This window comes from Octodon degus, unplaced genomic scaffold (genome assembly GCF_000260255.1).
Source record: "Octodon degus isolate 3935 unplaced genomic scaffold, OctDeg1.0 scaffold00036, whole genome shotgun sequence".
Taxonomy (NCBI): Eukaryota; Metazoa; Chordata; class Mammalia; order Rodentia; family Octodontidae; genus Octodon; species Octodon degus.
In genome coordinates, this window is record NW_004524612.1 from 13,532,474 (window position 1) to 13,544,075 (window position 11,602).

Consider the following 11,602-nt stretch of genomic DNA (forward strand, 5'->3'; position numbering starts at 1 on the left):
TCTCTCTCTAAACTTCAACCAAACAACAGAATCCTGTTTTATTGCTGGGTTCCCCCCAGAATCTCCCCAGGCTCCCCCATGCTGCAACATCTGGATGAAGAGAACTAAAGCAGGCTGAAAGGAGCTCACGGATGGTCAAAAGGGAGAGAAAGAATTGTTAAATCACCAGCTATGAGTGGAGAACAGCAGGATGACAGGGTGGATTCACAGCACATTGCAGGTTACTGTAGGATGTTTTTTCCTTTATAAAATGATGCTGGTTCCTTTATTATAGAAAAAAAAAAAAGGATGTATTTGACCTTTTTGGAATCTTATATGATCATTGTTCTATTTGCCTGTCCTTCTAACACCCTGTTGTCTAAATGACTCTCATTTTATAGTAAATCATCAAAATTAGTAGCGTAGACCTTTCTCGTCTGTTCTTCAGCTCGTCAATTCTAACAGAAGCTACTTGGAATTGTATGGGCTGAGACTGGATTTGTAGGTTATTTTGGAGGAGATGACATCCTGGTGATGCATCTTCCCCTCCGTCAACCAACAGACCTACTGTGGGGTACTCAGATCAACTACCGGAGCAGCATTTTATTAGCCTTTATTACATCATAATCCTGAATCCACATGTAGGCATATATGAAATTCTTATAAAACATTTAAAGCAAACACTGAAATAGCTATTGGTGGAAATAATTATAAATGGATAATATATGTTATATGTTAATTTGTATGTATATATGCAAGCACAAGCTGATACAATTATGTAAATGCAAAAAAAGAGATGCACATATGCCCCCTAGTGATATATATAAAGAATAGGAGAAGACCCAATACCATTCAGTCAAAGCTATGCCTTCTCCCCAGCCCTACAAAGGTACCCACTTCGCTTTGCTCACGTCTGAGGGCCTTATCCCACCCTCTGCCTGAGGCCAGACACGATGGATTCCATGCCACATGACCTTTACACGAGCCAGCTGCTCTCTGCTGCTTATTTACCTTATAATATATGGATTCCAAAAGCAGGGACTAGAAGTTTCATCAAAGCGTATGTGGTAGGTTCATTTATAGAAAGTAATCATGTGTTAGGCAGCAAAAGAAGTTTTACCAAGTACCTACTGTTTCATCAATTTCTTACTCTGTCAATGAGCAAGTCAGAAGCTCTAATAAAGGTTTGCTGCAATTATTGTTACCTGAAAATTGTTGTGCTAGGCGGGTACTGTTCACCATAAGAAATTTCTCTACTTTGTTGATGTTTTGTGGTCCATAATATTAATTGAAATCTAGTGTGTGACAGTTAAGCTGGATTGTCAACTTGAAGGCTTGGGAGCCACCCAGGGGATTAGCAGAGCACACTGTGGGGTGTCCGAGTGGTCCCAGAGGCTTGGCCTGGGAGTTTGTCTCTGTTCCTGTTCTACTTCTGGTCACCATGAGCAAAGCAGTTTTGCTCTGCCTACCCCTCTTTCTTGAAGCCAGCCAGCTCTGGCTGAGGCCTCAAAAACCCAGGAAGTCTAATAAACCTAAGTTTCAAAGATCGGATATTTTGTCCAGCAAAATGAAGTCTGACTAACATAGAGTACTGAATATGATTTTCCTTTATTTCTCCCTTTATTTGCAAAACTGAAGTAAGAAAAACAAAGTCCTATAAGAAATTCTCACTCTCAGTCTCTCAGGTTTTTCAAACCAGTCTGCCATGGGCTGAATTGTGTCCCTTTCAAATTTCTGTCTCAAAGCACTAACCCCAAGAGACTCCATTTGGAAATGGGCAGCCAGCAAGAAGGACCTCGGGGCTAACAGATGGCCAGTGCTCTTACCTGTAGGACTCAGGTCCAACAAAGAAGAGGAGGGACGCAAGAGGCAGCCCGCTACCGTGTGCGCACAGAGGACACAGCAGAATGCAGCCTTGCACAGCGGGAAGAGGGGCCTCAGCACAAGCCAGCCTCGCCAGCTCCTTGGACTTGAACCTCTAGAAATGTGAGATTCTCCAAAAATTACAAGAGCACCAATTTCTGTGCTGGAAGCCACATAGTCTTTGGTGCTGTGGTATGGCAGGCCAAGCTGACTAATAGCTGAGCTCATCAGCAGTCACAAAGAGGATGTAATTAAATGCCATCAAAGGGCCAGCCAAATAGCTCAGTGGATTAAAGCACCTGCAAGCAGGTACAGGGGCCGGGGATTCGATCCCCAGGCCTGCTGTGCCACCCTCCCCTCTAACCCCCGGGGGCGTGCTAAGACAGGAATGGAGACTGGGCATGGTGGCACACACCTGTAATCCCAGCTCTTGGGAGGCTGTAAACAGGCGGATCACTACGAGTCCAATCTAGTAGTGAGACCCTGAACACCCTATAGATCCTTCCCTGAAATACAAAAAAAAAAAAAAAAAAAAAAAAAAATCAAATGGACAACCTGATCTAAGCCCTGCTGTGCTGTGAAAGGATTGTCCCTGCGAGGGGAGGACAGGAATAAAGGAACTTGGGGAAGAAAACACCTGCTGGCACACGCATGCCCACGGGGATGTTTGCAGGAATGATATTTCCACCTCACTGAGCTGTGAAAGAGAACAAAAAAAAAAAAAAAAAAAAAAAAAGGAGAGAGAAAAACTTAAAGATAGATAGACTAGGTGCTGGGTCCTTTCCACAATATCTTTGAAACAAGATTATTGAAAATAAACCCAGTGACATTATGCTAATAATTACACTCTCTGTTCAGGGTTGTTGCAGACGGGGGTGCTAGACAGACTTGTAAGTCCTCTTAAGTCACATTTCGTAGAAATTCTCATACATCCATATCTTTGGGTCAAACCAAAATGCATTCTAATGCCAAACAGAAGTATGAGTAGGCTCAGTTTCTGTTCTGGTCCTATTAAACTGTATTCCATTCCTGCAGATTGTAAGCATCAACTTTAAGAAGCTCTCCCTTTTGTTGATAGAAGGTTGCTTATGGCTTTCTTATTGTTAAAGCTAGTACTGATCTCGTACTGTTACATCCTCTTGTGAAAGCCCTTCTAGCTCTGGGATACTTAGATGCTGATTGTATTGCACTTGCTGATTTTTAGAGATCAACAAAACTGTTCTTTTTTTTTTAAGAGCAGAAATTAAGCCCACCTAATTGTACTGTGCATTCTGCTACATATATGAACAGTACATTTGTAACTGGTAACAGTAGATAGGAAATCAGTTATTCCTGCATCTTTTTAGAATTTTAAAAATTTATTGGGGACTAAAACATAACTATAGAACAGTGATTATGTTTAATTTTAGAAGAATTCTTAGGTTTCACAACTGAGGAGGGATAAAATTGCTTCTATTTTTCTTGGGAAAAGGACAGTAGAATGTGCGGTAACACAGTCTTGTGTGGTAAAGGCATCCGAGTCAATTTTGATCACGAGCCATGGTATTTAAAACTTGAGTCTTACTATAATGCTAACAGACCCTAAAAGCATATTATAAAACCTCCTGCTACCTGAATAAAATAATATTTTTAAAAATTAATAAATTAAAATATTAATGTTTGTTTTAATAACAGCCTCCTAGCGTTTGGATTGTACTTTAAATATTTAAGCATACCAATTATAGCAAGCTCTTTGTTTTAGCAAGTTTGGTTAACTCATGAGAGTTTTATTCTTCATTAGTTAACAGCCCTAGAACCACGTTACACTTCTTAACCAATCTCTTGTGACTGTTCTCATAAGTAATTCACTTCAGTTACTACTGGGGATTAAACTACAATGTGCAAAATCGCTTTGTTTATTGGGTGATACTGTAATGTAAGTGGATCGATTAATATTTCACTGATGCTGTTATGCAGTGTGCAGTTAAAGGTCAAGTAATGTTTCCCTTCAGAATTGGATTTGAAGAACTCATTTCATGTGATCATGGTATACATGTGGGGCAGAGAATTTATTTTTCTCATTTTGTGAAAATATTTGCTGACAAGCCTTCAGGAAATAACTTGTTAGAAGATTTTTTTTAATGTATAATAAAGTCCATGATTTTTGTACAGTCAAAAAAAAATATTTACACTCTCAAACTTCAGGATCTTTCATATTCTTCCCCATGTAATTGTTCCTCCTTCCCTCTTCCACTTCTCCTTGCCTCCCCTTTGTCCATGGAAGATGTCAGGGTGCGCACAAGGTATAAGGACTTCGCAGTGCCCTGCGTTGGTCTTGAAGGGCAGGGCAAAGTCCTTTTATGAGGTTGTAGTAGAAGGTGGACCACCAGCCTAGGCTGGAGGAGCCTGAGCCGCCCTGGCAATGCTGGTAATAAATACCTCACTCTCCCGCACTGTTGCCTTCCGTGAGGCCAGGCTACATGAAGGCAAAACCAAACGACGAGGGAACCCTTGGGTAAAATCCACCCACGTCCTCCTCTTGGAAGTGCAGGATGGACAATGATGAGTAGCTGCTTTAGAGAGGCAAACAGAAGAAACCCCAAGTACCACCTAGAAACACAGCTTGAATTACGCCCGTCCAATACATGCCTTGCAGATTTTCACCCACATTCCAGTGTCTAAGTAGCATCAAAATGCACTGCAATGAGCATCTTGCTTTTATGAAAAGAAAACCAAAGTATTTAATTTTGAAAATAAAGGTTAACCAATTATTGGATGTGAGCATTCATATTGTCAGGCATTATTACCATAATGTGAGCTATTTCACAGAGTGATTTTATGGGGTTTTTTCAAAAAAACAAAAAACAAAACAAAACATTTGTAGAGGATTTATGTACAGTGTCATTTGGGAAGAATCAAATCAGAGTGAGCACAACCTGCTCAGAACGTGGAACACAGGATTCGCCTTGCCAGGTCTCCTCCTGTGCATGCCAACGCAAGAACTGCATCGCACCTGTATACGTTAGGCTTCTAGGACAGGATTTTCATTGGTCCAATGCCATCAAATAAGTCATACACCTACAGTGCGGTGCACTCTCAGATTTCATTTTGCGTTTTTTATATGTTTTAATGCTACTTGTAACTATTAAATTAGGCCACTATGGGTGGACCTTGAGTGGATCGTATTTCCCATGTTATTATGTGACAGTGTGTAATAATTGAGTTGTTCTGAGAATGGAAGTAACGTGTACATGTACACCTGTGGTTTGTCTTTCAGTACCCCAAAAGTATAACCCTGGACTCCTTTGGAATTATTTTAGTTCAGCTCCTGAGTCTGAGCATGGGAATCCCTTATGATGACATTAACCAATGCCACTGCCCCGGAACTGTCTGCATAATGAACCCGGAAGCACTGTAAGAGGCCTAGCTTTTAAATCTGACATAGAGTCTGCAGTAAGGTATTTTGGTGTATTAATTTTAAGGAAATTTCATCTGTTCAGCTAAGTATCAACTATGACAAAGGACCTGGACCAAAGTATGTACTCCAAGACCATGCGCCATGCCTGGGCATCCTACTACTTCCCATACTCTAGTATCATGCCTGCTTTCTCTTGTCTGAGCTACCTACACTTCCCACTGTTAACTTGTGTATTTTCTAATAATTTGTGGTTTGGCGATCAAACACAGGCTTGCAGTCAGCATACGAGAGCTGTGGCTGGCGGTACTCTCTTCCATCCCGCCCTGGTTCAGCTACGTTGGCCTCCACTGATGGAAAGATGTTGAGTGTGGTCTAGGAATCTTGTGCCCCCAGGCCTAGGGAGTTTGTTTGGGTGTTCTCCTTATTCTTCTTAGAGCCTGTTAGGAAAGTGTGAAGTGAGATCAGACAGCCAGGGCATTGAAGGACACCATCTTGCCCAGGATGGGAGCCAACCTGTTGTATTCTAGACAGACAGTACCTGGAGGTGCTCTCTGCCTCTCAGACATCTTAAGGAACTGAGGCCCTGCTGCTTTTGGTCCCAAATGTCTCCCCCTCCATCGCTTCTCTATGGCTCCCCAAATTACTGGTTCCCAAGCTCTTATTTCAGGCTCTGATGGGCAAAGGAGGCTATATCAAATAGGCCTCCTAAGTGCCTACAAACAACGTCTCTTTAGGACATGATGGTCAAGTTGGATGAATCCTATGATGGCAGGAAGGACGTATTTGGCAGGGCAGTGCAGCAGGTCCAGGGTGTGGGCAGGCAAGCTTTGGTCTTTCAGGGTCCTCAGAATGAGTAAAACACAGTGAGGCCAAAGATATTCTCGTTGGTTGGGTACCCAGGGAGTCCCTGTTAAGTGCCAGCTGTCTACAGTGCAGCGCTATTCCTCCCTTCAGCCCCTGCTGTGCACTTATAGAGCTGAGTGTGCATTCAGGGGGCAGTAACGGCGAGCGACTGTGGCCCTAAAGCTGACGAGGTGCCCCACCATTGGATATCTTCAGATCTGCAGGACTGTAAGATGAAGCGAGCTCCTCAATCTATCTGATGAGCAATTGGGGCAGGCTGGAGAGGTCCAGCTAGCACAGGTGAATGGCATGAACGAGGAGCCCAGGCCCCCTCCATCTGCCGCACCCATATCTTGTAATCACTTCTCATCCTCGAGTGGTTCCCTAAAACTAATGAAGGAGGAAAGAAAACCACAGTCATTTTTTAATATGTTAGTTGTAGAATAAAGAAAGAAAACAAGTTACATAGCATAGTCCAGTTAGACTGAGACCTAAGGACAGCAGGGAACTGTAAAAGGCCCGCATGTAGATTTGCGCTTGCTTTCCTCCTTGTCCTGGGGTGAGGGAAGGGCCAGAAGGTGGGGTGGATGTAGATGCCTGTGCCGTGACAAATAACTTGGGTATCTAGAACTTGATGCTGTAAAATCAAACATTCAGAGACCGAGGTGAGAAAGAAGCATATGAGTTTGTGGAGAGTGGTACCAAGCACAGTTGGTTATGTCTGTCAGCGGAGGCTGCCTCTTCTTTTTCAGTCAATGATGGATCAAAACATGCCTGTAGTCCCAGCACTTAGGGAGGCTGAGGCAAGAAGATCCACAGTTCAAGCCCAGCCTGGGCAACATCGCCACATACTGAGACCCTGTGTCAAAATTTAAGAATGTAAAAACAGGGTTGGGAATGTAACTAGCTCCCTGCAAAGGCCCTGGGTTCAAGCCCCAGTGTTACAAAAACAACCTGTACCAAACATGCATAGATTTTTTTTCTTGCCAGTTTCCTAAACACTCTAGTGCAACAACTATGGACGTAGCATCTATATTGTACCTGGCATTGTAAAGAGCGCAGGGATGTTTTAAAGAACACTCCAGAATGTGCATATGATATGAAAAAATTACTTCTTGCTGCGTGAGGAACTTGACTTAGCACCCATCAGGGATCCACATTCTCCCCATGACTACATGGGGGCTACTGCATGCAGACGTTATGTCTCGTTTTCAATTCTCACCAGACAGTATCTACTTCAGAATAGGTACTCAAAGACCTGGTCCACATTTTGGCAGCCATCAGAGTCACTCGGCTTCTTCCCCAGGCCACCTGTCACACAAGCCCTAAAGAGAAAAGCACTGCCCTCTACAGGAGCAGCCTTCAGCCACTCGGGTGGCGCACCAGCTCCTGATGATCCAGAGGCAATTTCTTTTTTGAGACAGTCTCACTATGCAGTTCAGGCTGGACTTAAACTCTCTTAGACAGCCCAAGCTGGCCTGGAAATCACAGTGATCCTCCTCCCTCCACTCCAAGTGCTGGGATTATAGGTGTGCACTGCCGCAGCCAGCTCTTCAATTTTGCTGGCTGTCCCACATGCTGCTCTGTAGGTTTCCAGGATGCAGTCCCCATTGCTAAATTAATAATGCATCCATTTTTCTTAACTACTCTGGCTTCCTAAGATCACATCACAAAAAGTTCCCGCTATTTTGCTCATGCCTTAGATATCTTCCCTGGTTAATCTAGACAAAGACACATGGCATTTTATGTAGTTCATATTAATAATGTTGAGCGATGAGAGAATTAGGTCTGTTGTACAATGCTAAATAAACGGCTTTATTCTAAGAAGAGGCATTTTCTGGAAACCCAACACAAACCTTGAACTTTGCTGTATGTTTAGTCATTCCAGTGGTGTGAGGATGTTCAGTAACTGCAGCATGGAAGCTTTTGCACATTTCATGACCAAGCAGATGTCCCAGTGCCTGCAGAACCAGCCGCGCTTGGAGCCAGCTTACCGGCAAAATCCGGTTTGTGGCAATAACAAGGTGGAGCAAGGTGAAGTCTGCGACTGTGGAACGCAAGAGGTCAGTGCCAGCTTGGAAAGGCTGCGGCAGAATCGCGCCACGGCTATTTGGTACTTGATTGCACTCATCTTTCCATAAGGGCCTTCAGGAAGATGCAAAAGGACTTGAGCTAAATCCACAGGCGCAGCAGTTAGGTACTGTGGTGTGGATTCATTGACAGGCTGGCTTTCTTATTTTTTTAATTGCATCTTATTGAGGGATAAGAAAGTTTTTACTGTTTATTGAAGGAACAAAAACTGCATATACTTTATGGTACGTGACTTGATTGCTTATGTATATGTTATAAAATATTCACCATAAACTAACACAGCAGTAATCTCACTGCTCACTGTGTCTTTTACAAATAAAAGATAGCTTACGCTGTCATAACTTTTAAAAAAGTATCTAGTATATGCTTGCAGTACAATTGTATTTATCATGGAGAGTTGATACATGAGTATAACCTATTGTAATTCTTTTTTTCTTTTTTTTTTTCATTTATGTATTTGGTACAGGGTGTCACTATGCAGTTGAGACTCCTAGTGATCCTCCTGCTCTTAGCCTCCCCAGGGCTGGGATTACAGGCATGCACCACCATGCCCAGACTCCATCACCGGCTCAGCCCACCCTGGGGGTGGAGCCAGCATAGCACGTGGTGCAGGGGATCGAACCCCGGATCCTGCACTTGCCAAAGCTGGCATTAGTGTGCGGAGCCATCTCGCCAGCCCTACATATCATAATTCTTTTCACATTCTCTTTTCCTCCCTACCCTTCTTTCCTTCCTCCCCCCAGCCCACTTCATTATTCTGCTGAGAACAGTTAGGTACATCCTTTTAGCAAATTTCAAGTATACAATAGAATATCATTAACCATATGTCATATTGTTTTACATTATACTGTATTTCCAGAGCTCTCTCAGCCTGTATAACTGAAATTTTGTACTTTGGGATTATAGTCTATCCCCCCCCCCCATAGCTCTCTCAATAACCACCACTCTAATCTCCCAAACAGGTAGTTGTCAACGTCGCTATTATCAGCTTAGTCCAGAGCTGATCCACACTGGTTCTCCTCCTCCAGAGCATATTGTTTCACAGTACTTGTTCCAAAAGTGTGTTCATCTGGTTAGAGAAGGATTAGAAATAGGTGGGAGGGATAGTGTTCAGGTGCATTTATTTCACATCCTTTTTTCTTTTTTTGGCGGAACCAGAGATTGAACTCAGGCCCTTGCGCTTGCCAGGAAAGAGCTTATTCTATTGGGCTATCTCCCCAGCCCCTAAAATCTGCCATTCAGATAGAGAAATGTGAAACTTCCCATATAGAATAAGAAAACATGAGGGGGACCCATTTGTGGGTTTTGAATATTTAAATCTAAGTCAGCATTTTAGCCAAAAAGATCTGAAATGCATGTAAGCAAAGACATTCTTTCCAAACCACAGAAACTTTAGATAAATTGGCCAGGTTGGAGGGCTGCGCATAGAGTAAAGGTAGAGAAAATACAAAGTGAGGGAGGGGAAATGGAGACATGGAGCGGGAGAGCTGTGTTCCTCCCACAGTGTGTGGCATGAGCTTGGGTCGGACAACATGCAGGAATCCAGTATTCCACACAGAGGCTGGGGTCCCACGTGGGCACCCTCCCCAAGGAAAGTATGCTTCTAGGTTCCTGAGTGGGTAATATGTTCTAAACAAATAGCTCCCCACCTCTGCCCCCTACTTATTATGGTTTGGTTTGGCTTAAGTGGAAACCCTTAAATAGTTTCACTAAAAGTTGACAGCAGTGTATTTCAGCTACATTAAATGTCATGTGATTGAGTGCTCAGCACACTTGTCTCTTTCCCCTCTAGAATTCCATACACATAGAAAAAGCGCTGAGATTTATTGGACAAGCTGGCTGTGAAAAGTGTGTGCCCTGGTCAAGGCGTTGCTATAAATCACATTAAGACTACTGAAATCTATAATGTATCTTTGCACTGAAACTTTCCCCTTCAAGTCCCTGGGAATTTAGAACATATGGGTGTGTGTGTGTGTGTGTGTGTGTGTGTGCACACGTGTGTGAATATATTGTCGCTCCAACCCTCTCTTATGTGTTTCTTTTATTATCCTTAATAATAACAAATTTTGAACCTGATTTATAGGTAGAGGTGAATTTTAGGATTAAAATGGGCACAATGATATGTGGATGAATGACTCAAAAGTGAAAATTTCAGTCACCTTAAGATACAATATCATTTTTAGCTTTCCTTAGAGAATTAAAAATGAAGCAAACTTACAATATCCCATAAAATATTGAACTATCGGTAGCACAGTAGATTCAGATGGCTCAAATAAGAACTCATCACTACAAGATTTTTAGATTATAACTAACGTTTATCTCATATCTCATATTTAACCAAATATTTATCTGCAAGAACAAGAGATCTTGTCAGTGTCTCGGCTATGATCCCAGAGATCCTATTACCAACATAGCCAAACTTAATTTTAAAGTATTTTTTTAAAACTACCAAGATCTAAACACTTTATAGATAATCAATAAATGGCTGTTAATAAATAGGTGACCTCTCTGTTTTCCAACCTTTGAAGTCAAGCATCTATCTGTGTACCATGCAGCATGTTTTGATCATTAAAATATATATGCAATGTAAAGAAAAATTGAAAGATACTCCAAAGAATTTGATTTGCCTTCTAGGAGTGTGTAAGTGCCCCACCCGTCTGCTGCGAGTATTCTTCATGCAGACTGAAAGACGGTGCACAATGTGCTCAAGGGCCATGTTGTGATAATTGTCAGGTAAGAAACATAGAAATGTATTTGGTACAGGGTGTCACTCCGCAGCTCAGACTCGCAGTGATCCTCCTGTTTTCAGCCTCGCCAGCTCTTGGGTTACAAGCTTGTGTCACCACTCCCAGACTCAGTCACTGGCTCAGCAGGCCTGGGGGCGGGGCCAGGGCAGCATGTGGCGCAGGGAATTGAACCGAAATCCCTGGCTTGCCTAAGCAGGTATTTAGTTTGCTGAGCTGTTTCACCGGCCTTAGAAATATTTTTTAAATGTCTCCATGGTGCACATAATGAAAATTATTATTCTGCCTGTATCATTCTCATACCTTCACATGCTGCATTGTTCAATATAGTGTACTTTACCCCATCAGTTCAAAGCTGAGGGACAAGTGTGCCGGTCTCCTGCGGACGAGTGTGACCTCCCCGAGGTCTGCAACGGCACATCTGATTCTTGCAAAGAAGACTTATATATTCTCAATGGGCACAAGTGCGGAGAAAACAAGTGGATTTGCATTAATGGGAGGTGTCTGACAGGGAAGAGTCAATGTGTACAACTATTCGGTGAAGGTATTTATGATAATTTGGCTTTCTACATTTGTGGTTTTTTTTTTAAAGTTTTATTGATAAACAGATAGCAATGAGACAGTTTCAAATCAAATCGGAAGTACAGTTTCAACAAATAATACACTGCATATATTCTTCTTAGTG

At 42.5% G+C, this 11,602-nt stretch overlaps 1 protein-coding gene across 1 annotated transcript in view; it reads left to right on the plus strand.

The window, feature by feature from the left end:
• The window catches only part of Adam2 (ADAM metallopeptidase domain 2), an 87,584-nt gene that overhangs the window by 49,386 nt on the left and 26,596 nt on the right, over positions 1 to 11,602 (plus strand). Inside the window, exons 11-14 of the mRNA XM_012514616.2 lie at positions 5,099 to 5,235; positions 7,962 to 8,145; positions 10,808 to 10,906; positions 11,266 to 11,461. Coding sequence (XP_012370070.2) covers positions 5,099 to 5,235; positions 7,962 to 8,145; positions 10,808 to 10,906; positions 11,266 to 11,461 — 616 coding nt within the window. The remainder of the gene's footprint in view (positions 1 to 5,098; positions 5,236 to 7,961; positions 8,146 to 10,807; positions 10,907 to 11,265; positions 11,462 to 11,602) is intronic.